The sequence below is a fragment of the Cygnus atratus genome, chromosome 3 (genome assembly GCF_013377495.2).
Source record: "Cygnus atratus isolate AKBS03 ecotype Queensland, Australia chromosome 3, CAtr_DNAZoo_HiC_assembly, whole genome shotgun sequence".
NCBI classification, from domain to species: domain Eukaryota; kingdom Metazoa; phylum Chordata; class Aves; order Anseriformes; family Anatidae; genus Cygnus; species Cygnus atratus.
The window spans coordinates 96,716,735-96,736,818 of record NC_066364.1 but is presented as its reverse complement, the minus strand read 5'-3'; the positions used below and the strand labels follow the sequence as shown (position 1 = coordinate 96,736,818).

Genomic DNA, 20,084 nt, shown 5'->3' with positions numbered 1-20,084 from the left:
CCACCATTTTTACTGATATGCAGCTTTTGTTGTATTTCTGGATGTTGGCACTGCCCTATGTAAAGGAGCAGTGGTAAAAAGGATATCATTATGGTGCTTTTGCCCAACTTTGTGGGGAAAAATGTGCTTCTGGTACAGGTGGTTTCAGTGGATATATGCATTAGAAAAGGAAAGACATTATACTCCTACGAAGCATTCAAGGAAAAACTGGTCCCTGGCAGGTGGATTGCACAGGCATTTTGTGGAAGACTGGGAGCACAGCAGTGAACCACAGCTTACTATGCTACAGCGTAGCATGTCATCAGGATGGTAGCTTCTCCTCAAAGCTTATTGTCTGGAGAAGAGATCACGTAATGGTGGAAGTACAGCTCAAGAGCTGACCTGGGCTCTCTGGGTTAAATTTAGAAGGCATCTTGACCTCTTTATTCATGATAGTTCTCTTGATTTTCATGTCGACTTTTATGCTTGACTACTTATTTAGGGAATAAAATCTAAAAAGACCCAGGTGAAGTCAATAAACTAATATGTATCTTGATGCTTTGGCTTTAAGAATTACTACAGGCAAAAATATTACTTGTAAGACAAGGGACTGTCTCGTGCATCCCTACCACAACTTAGTAGACGTTGTGAGTGCATTCCTTTTGTTGCTTTGTCTTAGAAGAGATTTGCAGTGCTGACATAACACAGCAAAGATTTAAGAGAAAAGCACCATTCAAAACAAGAACAGTGTAGTTATTCATTATCAAGAGAACAACTGAATATTCTTATCCTGTTAGCAATAAATGTCAGAAAACGGGGGAAAAATAGTGACCATTGCACTTCAAAGCAGCTTGTAACTTTCTCCTAAACACCCTGTCTGTGCCCATCCTGAGCTGGGGTATAATCAGTGAAATCCTCACTGAGGGCTTCTGCTCAGGCAGATTTTGGTATACTTGCACTGTGTTATAGTGCCTAGATTGGTACAAATGTCCTCGCTGTAGTATTTCTCAGTAGGAATTTCACTGGCTGTCTCCAAGCTCAGTGAGACAGGAACATGGGGACACTTATGAGAAAGTTGTAAGGAAATGGCCTATTTTCTATCTTTCCGTATGTAATAACTGAATATTCTCGTCAGTATTATTTTGATAACATCTCATCTGTAGTTGTTTTGGACCACACTGTTACCTTAAACCTTCACTGTATTGTAGAGTGCGCACATGCACAGCTACTGAAAGATTTTTTCATGACTTACCAGCTGTAAAGCCCCCAGAGCTGTGAGATCTGCTCTTTTATGCTGTGGTAAAGGTGGACTTTTCCACTGATGATCTAGCAAACTAGACCAAACTTACTTGAATTCAGATGTATACTGATGTATAGTAGTGTTTTGTTATAGCCTGTAACTGCACTGATCTGTTATACAAAATGAGTTTATTGACACAATATTGGGTGATATTTAGCCAGGTTAAGAAAACTCAACAACATAGATGTAAGAAACAAATCCTTTGCATGTCAGTTACAGGAAGAAAGGGAAAAGGCATTTCTTCCCAATTAATCTCTTTGAAAGGGCTCAGAAGAGAATATGAGCCAAGAACAAAGTATTTTTCTTGTTTTTTAGAGAAAAAACTTTACTCATATTTAAAGGGGAATCATCACACGAAACACCTTTTAATTGTGGTTTATTTTTAGAAAATTTTGCTGAGCTGTAGTAATTAATAGAAAGAAAAAAAAAAAAGGTTATCAATGGAATATTTAAAAGATTTTGTTTCCAGACAGAATTTTTTTCTGAGTGCATAAGATAGAAGAACCTTGACCCCATAGAGGAGATGTATGTTCTTTTATATTTTTGGCAGAAATAGCATCATTATTGAAAGCAATGCTGCTTCTTTTCTTTAGGCAAAGGAGATGTTTTTGGTGATGTCTTCTGGAAGGAGTCTACCCTTGCCCAGTCCTGTGCTAACGTAAGGGCTTTGACCTACTGTGATCTTCATGTGATTAAGAGAGATGCCTTGCAGAAAGTGCTGGAGTTCTATACAGCCTTTTCACATTCCTTCTCCAGAAATCTTATTTTGACTTACAACTTGAGAAAAAGGGTAAGTAGATTTGATTTTTAACATACTCTATAAAAGAACACTTCTAAGGTCTGTCTGTATGAAAACCTAAATTGTGCAAAATCTGGCATTCTTTGTAGCCTCTCTTACAAGATATTTTTTCAGAGCTTGCTTAAGTGACATGGCTAGTTCATAGAGTCAAAAGCCATAAGCATTTATTCCAGTGCTAATTTTAAAGGGAGATGGTCTGTGTATATCTCAAAGCTTTACTTTTCTATGAATTGGGCAGATTTCAGCATATTTGCAAACTGTCATGTACTTATGATTAAATAGTGTTAACTACTTTAATTTGTAAAACAGCTACAAAGATGTTAAGTGTGTTGCCTGAAGTTACAAGGAAGGTGGAAGAGAAGGTGTGAAATCTAATAATGTAGAATAAAAATCAACAACTGCAATCACAGTGGAAAAGTAATAGGAGCATGACTGATTCTATCAAGAGTTTTTCTTTTATTATCAATCACATTTTGGAATTACTTTGCCCATCTAATTAATGCTTCCATTTTCTTATCCTTGATATTTTGGTTGTCTTAATTTCTTCCTGTGTGCCAGTTCAAGGTGTTTTGTCAAATGTGAATCATTGTAACCTAATATTCCTTTTTAAATTCTCTGTGTAATCTTCAGTGAACCACTACTGTAGAAATTTATTAAGATTGTAATAGGTGTAATTCAGTTGATGTGATATTATGGTTCAGCATAGAAGGCAATAATATTAAAATGAAAATAACTTGGAGCAGCTATACTTGTTTTAAAAGAATTTTAAAATATAAGGATACCTGAGATTAGCTAAAGAAACACGTTTGATAGTTCTCCATGGTAACTTCCAGGTGCCAAGTAAGTGCCTAGATAATTATACCTGAAAAAATAGAAACCTTTTCATCTTTGAAGTCTGTTTGGAAAATTAGACTTCAAGCCTAGAGTATCATTTTTTTGTTGTTGTTGTTGTCATTGTTTATTTGTTTTTACCTAGTGTTGGCACACTGAAATTAAAATAGTGTGGTAATATTTTCTATCTGCATGTTATCAATATCAAAAAATTTAGCTTTTGTATTGGGCGATGCAACATATCTCCATCTACTGTCTCTGTTTTGGTCAAACAAATCAAACCTCTGGTACCAAATCTATATAATTAAAAACTAAGAAGCAAATTTATATACTGGAGGATTTCCTCATAAGACATTTTATCAAATGATCTTGAGTTCCTTCAGGACAATGAGAAGACACACAGCTGCAAGAAGATTGAGGGACACATCATGTTAAGTTTAAAAAACAGCTACTTACCTGGTATTAATAATGTGAGAAATAAAAGCAATGAACGACTTGAGTATTGAGATCATCTGAAGTACCTCTATCACTGACTTTGGCATGTTCTAAAATAACACTATGGGTAATGTAGTAAGATGGTCTAAGAATGCCTACTTTTTAAAAAAAAAAAAATCAATAGAAATAGCAGACTTTGTGACATAGAAGACCAACTCCCTTAACGCTCACAGTAAGGCTAGCAGAAGCACATCATTTTGGTTCAGCTCTGAGCCAAATGTTCCGATTTGAGAATCAAATGCCTGCTCCAGAAGTGACGCTCATTCCTTCCATGTTCATCAACGTAGCTTTTCCCGGCCCATCTTACAAATCACTTTTTAACCACAGTATCATAGTTCCTGTGCTGTCAGTTTTCTTCACAAAATGTTCCTAATAAAAAGGTACATTTTATGATAGCAATTTCCATCCAGTTATTCAAATAATTGGATTTTAATTGAGTTGCAGTCAGCAGAAAAGTGGCGTTGATTGATAATGGAAGTGAGAGTTTGATGGTTCTAGGTTAGCAGACTGTAAATTTATTTCTTTTATTGAAAGAAGACTGATTGCAATCAGAATGCAAATGTTAAATAAAGTAAATAGTGTATGCTTTTGGAACTGCACAGACATTACGGTACCTTAGAGATTGAAGATAATGCACATTAAAAGGCAGCTTTTTAGAGTTTGGAATTTAATCTGGTTTAAATGTCTGCGAATTTCAAATAGAAATAGCTCCCTGGCTTGTTGCTTCTAGCACTCCTCCTGGTCTATTTCTGCAAATGGAATTTTGTAGAATTCAGATGAACCGGTGCCTTCTGTGAGTTACGTTTGTGATGTATTGCATGTCCTTCAGAATATAAATACCAGAATTGCACTTTTCATTTCAATAAACACTTTCATCCCAGGCTCCAAAAACCTTCAACTAGTTGAAGGGTAGATACTGTATATTCACTCCAAATATATTCATACAGCTTCCAAACAAATGGAAAAGCAGCTCTGGTTGTTTTTTCTTTCCCTTCCACACCCCAGCTGTATGATATCTCAGGTATATTTTTAGTCTTGGTGACTCCTTTGAGGTGTCCCCATTTCCAGGGTTCATCTGCATTCACGGCCATGGTGCTGGGTCTTACTACATGGAGCAGGGTGTTTCTTGGTCAGGTTTCCCTTAGCTGTAGTGAGCTTTAGCATTGGCCCACTGTTTCACCACATTCACACGTTTCTTGGCTGCCGGGTCTCCTGCAGTGACCCCTTGGTGGAGCTGGGCCTCCCTGGCCCAGAGCAGAGCCGGTGAGATGGACTGACCCTGCAATTGTCCCCCCACATACCGGGCTCTGGCCCCACCTGCTAATGACTGTGACAGAAAAAAGCAGACATGCAGGCGTTGTAAGGCACCGTTCAATCTTGGTTTTAGCTGTAAGGCACTGGTCGGTCATGGTCCTAGCTATAGGGTACCGATCAGTCATGGTCTTAGCTAATTCTAGGGCTGGATTTAGGCAAAGTAAAAAGCACCTTCCCATTTCCACCTCTCTCTCCATTCCTTGTGCTGCTTTTCCTACTGGCCTGGAGCATGCCTGGAGCTGAGGTGGGAGCCCAGGACGCTTCTTACCCCCTCCCTCGCACGTGGCTGCAGTTATGAAATGTCATCGCCCGTCAGGCCTGAGGACTTCGTGACTGAGTGTAACGCTGCCAGTGCTCTGTCCCTGGCGTACTGTGGCTGTCAGCGTCCATGCTCTGAAAAGTTTCGTTTCACTTACTTTCTCCTTTCTAAAACTGTCAGTCCACTGTCAGGTGACTCCCTGAGCAGTTTCCTCAAGTGACTAAAATCCCTCACAAAGTTATTAGCTGTCTAGTTACCTCTGTCTGGAGCTCAGACTTAGAAAAATTTTTATTTTTCCTAAAGGGGAAGAGAAAGGAGATCTCTAATTAACTCTTTCTGCTGCCAGTCATTAAAATTTTCATCTAAATGGAAGCAAAGGGAGAATCAGCTGCTGCTTCTGGGGCTCCAGTGTCTTAAGAAATTGAAACTGCAGGCTGGGGCTGCAGGTGGCTGTGTCAGGCTCAAGGGTTTTGCAGCTGAGAGGAAGCTGACAGAGGATTTCTCAGTGTGCTTCCTACTGTAACAATGTTGTGAAATTAAAGCAGGTTAACATAATGTGTTTTTTTTTCCCCTTTTTGGAATTTCACTGCGGAACCAGAGTGTAGGCGCTGGGGGTATGTGGGATGGTCAAGTGACAAACTCAGCCTTTTGGAGGCTGTACTACACAAAGAATGATTACAGATTTGGAGGGCAGCAGGCTGGATGGTGGTCTGTTTTCTCCCCAAAAATATTTAAACACTTCTTTCCAGCCTGGACTCCGTAGCTCCCAGTTAGAAGAACCATAAGAAGCTTGTGTGATAGCTACTTGTTGTCGTTAGCTTGGGATGAGGCACCTTCTGTAGAAAGGTGAAGGGCCTCTGACAGCATTTGCAGCATTCTGTTTTTGGCAGATGTTTCTTTTCATGTCTAGGAGCTTTGTAACCAATATTTACTTATACTGGGTTGCACCACAGTGTATTTGCTCGGTTCATTCTGCTGCAGCCATAAATGATGTTATAGCTCGAAAGATCATACACGCTACATAAAAGAGAGAATTCTTATACATAATTTATTAAGCTGAGATTTCTCTACTAAGCCATTTTAGCCTGGATAGAGATTAAATGACTAATTCTGAATTCTTTGGAGCATTGTGATAGAAGGCAAAAGCAGTTTCTCCAGAAGTTTAAATTTGTGGCCTGGAATAAAAGAAGCCGTGCAGTAGCATGTAGGTACGTTATTTGGAATTTTGTAAGATTGAAAGAAATGGCAAAGAGCACTGCATTTTTACAAAACAAGCACGATTTAGTGATTTAAAGCCAGAGCTCCTAGTCAGAAGATATTTCTTGACAGAGCAGTGATTACAGCAGAGTCTCCCTGCTGGTATCAGATTGCCTTGGTACATTTAGTGGTGTGCGTATTCTATGCCATCCCAACTGTGCCAGTGGAAGGGGTTCCTGCCACCTCTTTCTAAAAGCAATTTTAAAATATAATTGTGTTTTCCTGTTCAGCATTAGCTTCACTTTTCTTCCCTTTTATACTGTAAGGTCTAACTTGAGAGACAACCTCTCTCAGATCAAGCATTTCAGCCAGGAGTGTTTGGAGTCATGATTTGAAATCTCATGGGGCTTGGCAGCATGGTGTTTTCAGAGGCAATGGCCTTGTATTTTTTCTTTCCACGTGACAAGTTTTCTAATTTTTTTCATGATGTAGGTTCAAAATGGTATCCCAGAATTCTTTCTGATATAGAAGACATAATTGCTGGAAGATTTTCACAAAGTTTCTTAAAATAAGAAGAGTGAAAAGTTTTAATTTTAGAATATTGGCCCATTTGTTGATGGATTTCAGAATTGTCAAACTGACAGGTTTCTTCTTTCTCGTCTGTTTGTATTCACTGAAATAACTGAATTAACTGAAATAACCCCAAAGACCCTGTGGGAAGAGGGTCTTGATTCTTGACTGGCATACATCTCACAGCACTGAAAATCCAGAGCACTGGACATGGCTAAAATGTCCACATGGCTCTGTGGCTTGGGAGTTACGCCATATTTGCTGAGCAGAAAGAAAAATTGTCATTTTCCCAAGAAAAATGCCTAAATGTAAATAAACACAAGTGCTCACTCTGTTCTTTCCCACAGTGCTTATTAAAAATTATTCAAGTAGTTGAATGTTCTTATATTCCCTGTTTCTTCATGCCAATCTAAGCAAAATCTATTTTATTCTGCTTCCTCATAGGTATACTTCATATTGCATTTTCTCTCTGACCTTGGACAAGTTACTTAACTTTTGTCTCTGCTTAACAGATAACTGTTTATGTAGCTTACAGATTTTTGTGCAAATGGTCCTTATGCCCTGATCCTGAAGTGCTTTGAGGCATCTTACATGTTGTTAGGTTTGCACATCTGCTGTGTATTATTTAAATGATGTGACTGAATGAATTAAAACCCCATGCTCTAGGGATGATGAGCCCTTCAATTTCTTCCTACTCATCTCCTGCAGCTTGTTGGAACCCTTCAGGTAAAGCCTTAATACCTAGAGTTTGAGAGGATTTGGCCAACTGCAAGCACTTACTATTCATATTTCTACAGTGATTCTAAGTATTCAGCCCAGAGTAACTCCATTACCTTTTAGAGACATCACCTTAAAGTTTACTTTCCAAAACTTTCCAACTCTAAAGTTATTTCTGTTCTATTTAAATCTGTATGGCCTTGAGTTTTAGGGTCCTATGCTTCTGCAGAGAAGGATTGGGCTACAAACAATTGATATATTTTATGTAGTGGGAATGTATATGTACAATAGCAAGACAAAGTAGGAAGTTCTAAGACTACAAAATTGTTCTGTTGCTTGCATTTAGTACATAATACATTTTCAGGTAACTTTTAGCTGTAACCTAAATTAATCTATGTGGGTAAGTATTGAAATGCTTCTTCAAAATGTTCTTAAATAGCTAATCCCTTCAAAATTGATTAGACCAATTCATCATTTATTTGAGATGCCTTCTACTGTTAATAATGAGCAGTTCTTCACACATGTGGATGCTGCAATATAATGTCTGTGTAAGTGTTATAAAAAAAGTAACTTAGTTTATCATACAAGAGCAAGAAGTGTATTTCCCCAAAGGAGTATTAAATTGGTGAATTTTTGATAGGTCATTCACTAGTAAATTGCATTAAACTAAAGTAACTTAGTGATCAATAGGTATTAATAACCATCTATAAATGAAACTGGTGGAAAAGCTGGTAAGGATGAATTCTGAATTTGAATTCTGACCTTTACAAATCGTGTAGTGTTTACAAAGGCTTTCCATATATGGTAAACCTATTCTGAGTAGATGAAAAATCCAGCTGATGAATTAAAATATAATTTGTCTTCAGAATATTTGAATCTTTTAAATATTCATATTTTGATTTTGTGAAGCTATTTTCAAATGAGTAATAGAAAGTTAACATAAAAAATGGTTTTCTCTCATTTTTAACATGTACCACCACCCACACCAGTTCGTTTATCCCAAGAGAAGAAAATGTATGACTTTGATTTCTCCCCTCCTGCACCCACACAGACTAAAGCATAGAGATAGTTTTAATATAGATAAAGGTTACTTAGTGTGAATGAGGATTCCTCAGAATAGCTCCCCTGGTGCTTTTTAAAGTAGAAAATTTATTTCCTGGGTTCTAGGAGAATTGGCCCACCAACTGGGACAGAAGATGATAATCCAAGGGACAGTTACAGCTGCTCTTACGCAGTCTGGGAATCTGGTCTTCATTGCAAAAACAGTGAAATGCTTGCTAGTACTTTTACAGTAAAAAGGATCAGTACTTAGCTTAAACTGGTATTTTTATCTCTATTGTTTGCCTGTATAAATAGGGGAAGCATAATTTGGATATAAGGGAGGCTCTGTGTGGTGTGATTCCTGTTTTCAGCATGCATGCACACTGCACTGCCACTGCTTTCAATTAAGTGTAGTTAAGTTTAGTCCAGTTTTGGACTATGCTGGCACAGAGAAGGGGGTTGCTCCATGCAAATTCAAAGAGTTTCTATGCTTTCTTCAAAGCTCCAAGTCTATCTTCTGCTTACCATAACCAAGTGGCTGTACTTTCTAGATCTCTGTTTTTCCTTTTTAAATTATGGTGCCTGTCATCCCTGTTTATGTACATGTGTATATATACATATATAATGACTGGCCTACTTATTGCTGGATCTCTCAAGTAAATCAAACACATAACAGACACATTTTCTAATAAACTACCAGTGCTGCCCAGGCTTCTGCCTGTATGTGCCATGTTCTATATCATAACTGCACTGATCATTTCAACATCTTGGTAACCTTTGTGCCCTTGTATTTTCTGATTGCCTTCACCCTGATGCTGCACACACTGTTGAGTATTACTGACCAACCAAAGGGTAAAACAGTGGCCTAAGATCCTTCTGTATTTGTTTTTTCAACTCTAAAAATGATCTCTGGTGTCTGTGGTCTAGGAATATAGGTCTGGGAAGCATCTGACTCTAGGACAAACTCTTACTAAAAGGGTGTGATTTCCTGACATAACAGCTTTGATCTTGTGGTCTTCTCTAAGGTCACTAAAAGCCTAACTCATGGTACTGCAAGTCCAAACACTCAATCCACTCAAGGCACTCCATGAAGGAAAGAGAATGTTGTTAGCTGTGCGATATGAAAGCTGAGTTACAATGGCAAAGCTACATCCCTGAGCAATCAAACTTTATGGTCGAAGTGATCAGATGGGTCCTTTCTTCAGCTCTCCAGTGAAAGCTGGAATAGCTGCCCCCTTTTAAAAAAAGAGAATAGAATTAAGGAAGTTTTTCTTAAACTATGAGGCTTTTATTTTAACTGTGAGCTATTGCCCGTCAAGACAAATGAAGCTCTTTTCCTCTTTGCCTACTTGCGTCAGGTCTCGATACCACCTCCAAGGACTCAATTTGTTATGCATCGTGATGTGCACAGAACAAGTAGCTTACCTTAAACTTGACAAATGTTAAGACTTCTTTTTGAAACAAAACCATTTCCCAGCTTGATTTATGAACACTGGGAGGTATCTACAGCATTTGTGTTCAACTATCCTGTATGATTAGACACCTGCTATTTTTCCTATATGCATCCCTGAGAATCAGCCTTCTATGAACAAGCGTCTTGCTGAAGGGATGCAGCTGGGACCATACCACATTCCTGAGTCTCAAGCCTGCCTCAAAAGAGTGACACAGGGAATGTGTTGTCTGATGTAAACCTGCTTAGCAGGCTGCCGCCCCATTTCATTATGTGGAATTGAAGTGTTTGACTGCTGACCATGAAGTGGAGTAACCTTTAGGTGTGGCCTTGTGAAGGTTTTTGATTTTAAAATCCACTAAGCTTTAATATCATGGGAATGAACCAATTGCAAACAAAACTCGATATGTCATGTGGCACTTTGCCAGTCGCCTGCTATGACCATAGCTACCCACTATTGCCACAGCTTAGTCAAGTGGTAAGGAAAGCGTTGTACTGGGCTGTGGCTTAACACAAGAACCTACAGAAATATGGTGAGAGTACAATCATGAATCAGCCCCTCTTTCTTTGGTATTATTTTTGCACCAGGCAACCATGTTTTTTTTTTCCTTTTTTTTTTTCTTGAATTGTGTGTGATTGCCTCTTCAAAAGAAGTGCATTATCACATAAAATTCTTGTTTAGATTCAGATTTTCAAAGAGATATGTGATACCCGACACTGATGTAGAATATTAAAGCCCTGTACAAATGAATGTACTGAGTGTTTTTAGGGTAATTTTTCTAAATCAGTGAACTGGAGAGGGGACTTAGCCCTGCCTGAGAACGCTTTTTATTCTCCATCTTGCTTTCACTTTTTTTTTTTTCGGTTCCAGTTCATTTTCTCTTTCCATCTATTACATTCCAAAATGAGGTGTGAACTTCAGTGTCCTGAGTAAAGGTACTTGCATTTATACTGAGTTTAGTAATATCTTCCTCAGCTGAAGCCTACAGTGGTTGGCTACTCTGGGTATACTTACTGTCCTAATATAGAACTTGGAATAGGTACGGCAGTATCCCCAACAACTGTGCAGCTGGAAATGTAGTGATTTTAATTAACCACATGCTCAAATCCGTTGTCTCTCTATTCTTTCCTAAGTTAGCTGTGAGACTGCATAATGTTTTCACCAGATTTTTATCAGGAGTTGTATCTGCTTAAGCCATTTTTAATTAATACAGAGTTATGAATATGAAAACCTGACACTCAAAATAATATTTGAGTCTCAAATAATGTATGGTTTTGTTCCCATACACTTAGGTGTTTCTTCTTTTTGTCACCATCTTCTGGGGTCTTTTTGAAATACAGAAAGCAAAAAGCTCAACACATACCTTGTTCTAAGCCTTTGTACCTTGTCAGGTCCCATCTACACAACATCTCCAGCACATGTTCCCTGGCACCATGTACCTTCAGAACAACCTGGTATTTTCTTGCAATTCATCTAAGATACTGCACCTTCATCTTGATATTCCAGAGGATCTGCTTCTACCATCCTAATAAACTTCACCCTTGGTCATTTCTCCCATATGCTCTGTAATAAACATGCCATGCAACAAAATTATTTTGTGATTCATTTGCAGAGCTGACATCAGAGGATCTAAGAAAATCTCTGCCAAAATCATTTTGTAACACAGTGGATGATTTATTTTGTAAACTGCCTTAAGCTTTGTCTTTTTGTGACAATGCACAAATATGTTCCCCTTTTGGCTTTTTTTTCCTTTATTCTTAAAAAAATGCAAAAATCTCAGGGCATTACTTTTTTAAAAAGTTAATGATATACCCAGCTGCACCAGAATAGATGAATCCATTTCTCCAATCTTCAGAGTTGATGCCTATTGTTATTTTGTACAGAAGTTGAATAAATAATGTCAACTCCAGCGTTTTTGCACTGTTGCAGAAGTGAGGCATGTTGCAGTCTTCCTCTAAGTAAGAGGATGTGCAATTTGTTAATTGTTTTTCAAGGTTTCACTGCTACTTTGCAAGAAAGGTGTTATTTATGGCCAGTTATTATCTTGATTAAAGAACACAAAATTGCTTTTGACTTCCATCATATACTTGATATGATAGTTTAGACTAGAGCTGAAATATTAGGATGGTGTAACCCTTACTCTTTGCTATTAGAACTGTGGTATTGTCTAGAAACATATTATTTGCCTTTAATTTCTCTCGCCTGTGTTTTTAAATTGCTCAAGCAGCAAGTCTTGTAGGACTAAAAGTTGTATCTGGCAGTTCAATAGCTTACATGCTTTCAGTGATTATCAGTGAAAGAGGAGATTCACTTTTAGTCCAATGACAAATTCATTGGACTAAGTGGAAGAAGTAATAATGAAAAGCTTTTATTTGGGATGTCATTTGGGAACAGTTCTATCCTTTAACATAAAAGCATTATGATGTTCTTTGTCAGTAACATTCAAAACTATAATTTGTTTTTGACAATCAAGACAGTTCAGAAATGACCTTCATTGTTCATGCCCAAACCATCCTCTAGCACAGATGCAGCCATGAAGGGAGTTTGAAAAACTTGATGCTTATGGTTTTTATTGCTCTGTTATTTTTATGGTATGCAGTATATTTGTTAGTGATATGAAGGCATAATTTTGAAAATAGTTTGAGGAGATTCTTAATGTGCTCTCTGAAAATCTATCATTAAATATTGTGTATCGCTTGCTTCACCATATTTTCCAGTCAGTAAGATCATCCAAACCCAATCAGTGTCATTACAGAGGTGTCCAGGAAGGCATACTCTGTAGAATAATAAGGACCCTACCAAGACCATGTGAATGAAAAAAAAAGCAATTAAGACCTGACATTGTCTTATTCAACAACTTGTCCCCTAGCTGGCCATCAAGTAAACCTTTCCGATTACTCCATTTGCCAGCCTATCTGCCATCCCTTCCTGCCAGTAGAAGTTGCAACACAATGACATCCAAACTGTCATGATCCCTGAGGAATATTATTAAAGCAGCCAAGAGAACAACATGAAGAAGTCCAGAGCACCTTCTAGTGATGTTACGGTACTTGAGGTGCTTTCTCAGCTACCCTGACAATCCAGGATCACCCTAGTACCCAAGTCTAACCCTACCAACACAGTACCTTATAGGTAGTCTGATGTGAGACCATGGTGGCACAGGCTGCATTGTATCTTACTGCCACAAAGCTTGCTAGAACCAGGTGTACCCAACATGCTTCTTCAGAAGCTGTGTGGCATGGCTACGGAGCCCACCTCTCCGTGCGCCATGGTGACCATCAAAAGCAATCTTACTCGGTATTTCCACATGAGAACCCAAGTGGGGCATGATTGATCCTGCTGCTCCTTCTTCCCCTGTGTAAGCATGAGTGACAGAGCTGCTTTAGGGAGCAGAGATGTAGCACTTGCATCCTGCAACCCTCCCACTGCAGAGAAGCGTGTGATCAAGCTGGAGGCTGCTGCTCCACAGTTTCTGGATGAATGCCACGTGGGGGTTTGTCAGACTATCCAGACTTAACTTAGCAACCGTGCGCGGGCTTGGGATGTGCCAAGCCAGCCTTGGCACACTGGGCCGCCTACCTTTGCTGGAGCGTGCCTGCCGGGTCACGTCAGCTGCAGCAGGGAAGGCAGCAGTCACACTCCAGCTCAGGGCCATCTTGTGTGCTTGGTCCTTCTATTTAAGAACATCCTCATCCTTCTTTCACCGGTAATTTCTTGTCCCTTAATTTTGGTAAATGCCGAATCAACTCTTTGTACAGTCAGAATGAAGTGCAAGAGAGTCTGGGGAGGAGTAGAGTAGGAAGAAGACTGTTAATGCAATGATAAAATGAGGTAAACTAATTGCCTTTGTAATGGGTGTAGTGTAAAGGCAGCTAATGTTAGGCACTATTTGGCTGTTGTTGGATCAGCAGCTCTTTTGTTCCCCCATGCTTACCTTAGGACATTCACCATCTAATGCATCATTGCGTTAGGAAGTTTCCTGTTTTCTTTTTCCTTTGACTGTATTGTAACTTGCACTTAATGCAGGAATAAAATCAAAAAGAGAAGATTTCAGAAATACTTTAATAGCGTTAACATAAATTGGTAAAGATCCTTTTGCAACCCAAATATTTTTTATTTACTATTAAACAACTTCAATTGCCTTTAGATATCCTAAGTGATTTAGAGAAACAGGCAAATGATTTAATTTTGATTTTGCTTTATACTTCAGTGGAGCAAACAACAGATTTGGAACAAGCTGCTTACTAGACCTTGGAAATTAAACTGTTCTTCATATTGGGCACTGGTAGAGCTTGTCTGCCTTTCCTAGTGGCAGACAAGCCCGCAATACGTTGACTCATGCTTGTTTGGATTCCGCCAAGCTTCTTTTATTTCCTTGATTATGATTGTAGCACTGCTGCCCCAGCCAAGCTCCTGCTTTGATTTCCCTTGAAACTCATGCTTTCCAGAGAATGTCTTCGCCCTAGAACCTGGAGTGAGTTATATGATGAGAGCCCAAGTTACAGGAATATGCCTAGTCTTCAGAAAGCTATTGAATGCAGAACACTGAGGCTTTTTCTTCTCTCCAGTGTGAGTCTGTGTCCATGCAGCATTAGGTGAGATTGAAACAGGAGCTGTGGAAGACAGCAATAGTCTAATTTTAACTTAAAAATCTAACTGTTTTGGTAAGCCCATTGTTGAAAGCCCATGTTTTGATGACTGAACATGATATTTTGAAGCACTCTTGTTCACGTCAGTCTTGGTCCTTTGTAAATCTCCTCGAATTTTGAAACCAGTAGTCAGCAGCTTTTCACAGAAGTGTGGGAGCTTCAGGTGAGTGAACCACTAACCTAAGCACCCTGAGTAACTCATAAGTACTTTTTATTTGGCTTTCTTAATTCACTCTGAGATATGATGTTAAAAGATCAAGTTTCTTGCTTGGGTAACATTTTTTTCAGACTCTAGAAGTGCTATTAATAACCTGTGTTAGCCTTCATGTGGATTCCGACTCTGCGTGCTTATTGGTGGGGTACTCCGGGCATGAACCTACAGACAACAGTTTCACCCAATTAGTTTTATTTCTTGAACCACTAAAATAACAATAGCTATACTTTTTTATTTATTTTTCAATTTGACTTAGTTCTGTTCAGGTTTATGGAAGTTCTTAATCTGCCTTTATCACCATGTTATCTGAGCGTCTTCTGGTGAGACATAAAGCAAGAGCACTAACATCTGAGCATCTGCCACATGTAGTTTATTATTTTGGAACTTTTTTCCCTGAGTAAGTAAATGTATGTTCAGTATAGTAGTTTGTTTTGGTAGGGTTTCGTATTTGTCTTTGTCAAAGAAGGTGGAGCCTATGCCCTGGGAACAGCAATTGGTGGCAGTTTCTTAAAAGCGAGGTGAAGTAGAGCCCCACCTAATATTTTACATTACTACATTTCCTCAATGAAATGCATCTCGCAAGCAGTTCCGTCCATTTCCCTAAGAGTGAAGGGCTGAAAGATGATTCCCTGGAATTACTTCCGTCTTTAAAAAGACAAACCATATTTCCTCTCTTAAGTGTTTCAAGAATCTTCTGAATATGACTATGTAAATATTAACAGACAACACGGTGGCAATCTGATGGTATTTGTTTTCTTTTAAGAAAATCGTACAATAAAAGAATATTCCAATCTTGGTCCTCCACAGGACATAGTATTTTATATATCTCTTGATTTTGTGACATTTAAATGAAATCCCTGACTGTGCTAAATCTAAAGTATGTTCTTTATCTTAATGCTAAATAAAAAGAATAAGTAGACAGTTGTATTTTCTGTTGGGAGAAGAGAGGATTAATTGTTGGCTGTTCTCTTCAGTTACTGTTGAGAAAAGAAATCTATTACCTGTTCCAAAGTTTTTTGAAGATCCAGTCTTTGCAGTTGCTGCATCTTGGTAATGAACTCAGTGCTGCCTAAATCTGTGGGGCTTTTTAAATGATGTGTTTATAACCTCCCTCTTTTTTTGCTCTGACTCACATCTTGGATGTTAAATTGTGTAACCTGCCAGGCGGTTGCCTGCTATGAAAAATGTTGTAGCTGCAGGGATTATTATTAAGTATGTCTAATAATTTTCATATTTTACTGATCTATTTCTGGATCATTATGCAATCCACTAGTTAGTGGGACTAAGCTGAAGGGGATAGGGCAGGTTGGGGTGGTAATAAACACAGATCTTTTGGTATGCTCAGCCAAGCAGTGGGGTGTGCATCTGTGTGCAGGTCATCATTTAAAGCTGTCTTGCTTTGTAGAAGGTTTCTACGTCCCCTTCCACCCCCAAATACCAGGCCATTTCCTCCCACTTAAAGCTCTGCACAGTGGGGACAGGAGGGCTTTCAGCAGCTGCTGTACAGCTATTGGCAGGCCTCTCCTGCTATCAGGTAGACATGCCCCTAAATGTAGGGCACGTGTATTTATGTTTGTGTATGCAGTAGACGAGGATTTAAGTGCAATTCAAAACAGTGTCAATACATGCTGGAAACAGCACAGTAAATCACCATATGTTCCAGAGGAAATGCCAAACAAAGTCATGATCGCTTTATATGTGCACAGCTGACTGGCAAGCATAAAGGCAGACTCCTGATGGGGGATGCCATCATATGCTTTTCTTCTTCCTTGCTATAGCAAAGCATGATTAGAGCCCATCTGTTTCCCTTAGTGCTGGGGAAGGGTAGGAAAACATTCAGCCCAAAGTTTTGCTGCTGGAGAATACACACCACCAACAAGGAAGCTAAAAACAAGCAGCTCTCAGATGTGTTTGTTCTCCATTTCTGTTGAAGTACAGCATTTAAAAATTGCTTTGAAATTCTCTTCCTTCTGTGCATCATATTGCTTTATGTTACTGTAGTGACAGCCTGACGTTTGCTGGCTCTGGTTCACAGACTGGGCATGTCTGGGAACAAACCCTAACACTGTGTGCCCATTAGGTTCACTCATACAGTTGGGGAAGGGGCAATAAGCGTCTCTGTTCTTTTTACCTGTGCCAGCATGGATTATTTAATGTCTGACAAAGGCTCTAAGTGCAGGTGTAAGAGTGGTGGTATTTGCTGACATGTTTGGCAATCTGTTTGTTTTGCGTATTTTCTAAGCTCTTTAAGGATACTTGATATATCTGATAGAAAGCCATAGAAAAGCCTAATGACTTTTTTTTTTTTTTAATTAAACCTGAATTAACTACTGTAACTGTAATTTAGCTCTCTTGAAACTAGATACCTATGTAGATTGAAGTCGCTGTACAATGATAACGTTGACTGCCGTGACACCTACTGGTCGAGCTGAGCTGAACAAGGAAAGCCTGTGGGTACTTGCTTTTTTCTCTTCCTAAAGATGATTCCAGGTAATGTTTGACTCCTGGGGCAAACACAGCAGAGATGGTGTCTCTTGGAACAACTAACACATTTCAGTAAATCTCCCGTTACTTTGTGCATAGATATAGATAATCACTTTTCTTTTAGCTTTTAACTTCTGTGCTTTCCATTCCTAGTAGCTCTTTAATCTTCAGCCTCTTTATTTCATCTGTCTTATCTCCATTCAAGTTTCTTTTTTATCATCCATTAATACTATTGGGAACTGCAAGGATAGCACTTTGAAGTCTTCTCTGAATTGTCTTCCTCTCTTAGAATAGTTCTTCATCATCTGTGATCATTTCTTTAGTGCCAGAGACCAATTACCATTCTTACTGCCCTATTAGGCATTCCACTTTTCTGGGAAAGGTAAGGAGCCCTTCATGCAACTTCTTCCATGAGATTTTGTACTAGAGGATGTTTTACAAATATTGAGAAAATTTGAGCTTTTCCATACATATAGAAATAAGGATGTTAATAATTCATAAAAAAACAGCTTTACATCTCCACTGAAGAGTGGCACATGGATAACATTTCATAACCGTAGAAAAAAATTATGTATACTTTATCAGAGGGATAGTTTTTCTGCACTCAAGTAGTGCTGCAGTCTTCTTAAAAATGCATTGTCCTGTTTGAATCTGGAATATAGTATTAATTCAAAAAGCTACACAGAGGTCTTCTTAGGTTGTACTTTGAGAGACTTCCTTTGAAAAACAATCTATAGTCTAGAAGTTTGTGTAGCTTCAAGTACTGGAAAGTTACATGAGGTGACTTGACCTGATCTGGTTGTTCCCAGTAGCTGAGCGGAGGGAATTCCTTCAGTCTTCTCTTCCGTGTTTCTCATTTCATGCTCCTGTCACTTGTTCTGTGTCCAGCAACTCCAAGACTGTCCAGAACTCATTCTGCAAGCCTGGTCAATACCTGGCAAAAAAGAGAGAGGATATTTTTTTAAATGGGGTGTGTTATGCTAAATCTGGTCAAGTGCTTACCATTGGGTATCAGCAAGGGACAACATGGCTGAGAAGAAGGGGTGAGGAAGGAGCTGGAGTGGAAAGCAGGTTAGTGAGGCCTCTCCATTTTTGGCAGCAACAAGGTGACAGATTCAACTGTCGTATGTAGTTTTCTCTAGGAAAAAGCATTTGCCATTTCTTTCTGGCTTTTTCCTCTGCCTGATATGCCAGCTCTGCAGATTCTTGATGTGAGCTTCTCTTCCTCTGTCCCTTTCATTTTCTTTGATTCTGGGTGGGTTCCTGCATTGCACTCGTTAGAGTAGGATCTGACTCCCATCTTAAGGCATCCCTCAGCATGAACAGCATGCTTTTTCTCTCTCTTCCCTTGTGGGAGAGTTGGGTGTTCTCAATAAGTATTTAAATTTTTGGCATGTATGGCATCATTTTTATTAGAAAAGGCCGGGGGAAGAGCTATCAACTTTACACTGAAGGTTGAAAGATTTGTGAGGTTCTTAGAATACACGATGGTTCTGATCATTAAGAAGCATCCGCATCCTGCACAAGTAAACATTTACAGTATAAAGTCATTGTACACCAATGGGCAGAATATTATGCAAGGATTTACCTCTAGAAATTAAATGGTCTTTAACATACTCCTAGAAGTTACAGAGATGAAGAGAAGATGGGAAACTTTGAGCAAGGTTTTATGTTCCTCAGGAATTTAATAAAAAGTTGAGTTTGTATATGATATTATCACAACAGAAAATGATACTGAGGATTCACGTAGGTGGTCTACACTAATTAGAAATGTTGTGTTGTGTATCAGTCTGTAGTCTAATTAAGAAACACCATGAGGTGAGTAAATAAGCTCAGCACTGGAGAGGTAGGGATGGAATCTCTATCAGATGGCTGAGATGGTTGGAGTGTTGCTCGCAGTACCCGCTGCTCCTGAGCAGATGAAGTGACTTCGCTATGCCAATCAGAATGAGCTTGTTTTGCTTTTCAAGTCTGTTCCAGACTTACTTTTAAAAAGTTGTTTTGAGGCAGTGGTGTTATTGCAAGGTGCTGAAAAGTTCCTGCTTACCTGTGCCCTCCCTGAGGGTTGAGGGCAGTGGCTGTGTTGATATTTCATTTATTCTGTGTAGTAACAGTTAAATGCCCTTAGCAAATTGAGGCCCTCAAAGTTGCCTATTGCTGTTTGCAAGGAGCAGTCAGCATGTCAAAGACCTTTATCTGAAACAAAAGGAAGGTTTATAGATGAGGATGCATAATTCCCCTAAACAGGGAATTAATCTCTCTCTGTCTGAGGGTTGGAATTACAGAAGTGTTCAGTACCTTGCAGGATTTCCTAAACTTGTCAGGGTCCAGCTTCCTATAAAATTTGCTTAACCTTAATAATTTTACTCTACATTTTTTGTATCCTGTGACATTAAATGGCCCGCCCAAGTTCACACAGGCAATCTGTGACAGACTTTGGAGCTAAATCTTGACGGCTGGATTCCCAGTCCAGTTCCTTAGGCACTTACCAGGCTGACATACCCGAGAGCTAGATCCTGAAAAGAGCCTGTCAGCCAAGTGGCACTTCCAGCAAGCCATACTACCGCTTAGACTACAAACCTACAAAGTAAACCTGCATTTTGTAGCTATTTTCACACAGCATTAGTGTGCTGTATAGTGACATATGACTAAAAACTGTCATTTGAAATCTCAAATTATAGAAAATCTGAGTCTTATTTTAACCACAATCCTATGTTTAGCTAGAGAACCCTACGTAGAGATGACTGACCTTGACTTAATTATATACTTCCACAGGGCCTAATT

At 39.0% G+C, this 20,084-nt stretch overlaps 1 protein-coding gene across 1 annotated transcript in view; it reads left to right on the top strand.

Annotated features, from left to right (window-relative positions):
- Positions 1 to 20,084, top strand: part of KCNH1 (potassium voltage-gated channel subfamily H member 1) — a 179,407-nt gene that overhangs the window by 106,184 nt on the left and 53,139 nt on the right. The window contains exon 10 of the mRNA XM_035559434.2: positions 1,873 to 2,069. Within this exon, the coding sequence (XP_035415327.1) occupies positions 1,873 to 2,069 (197 nt within the window). The remainder of the gene's footprint in view (positions 1 to 1,872; positions 2,070 to 20,084) is intronic.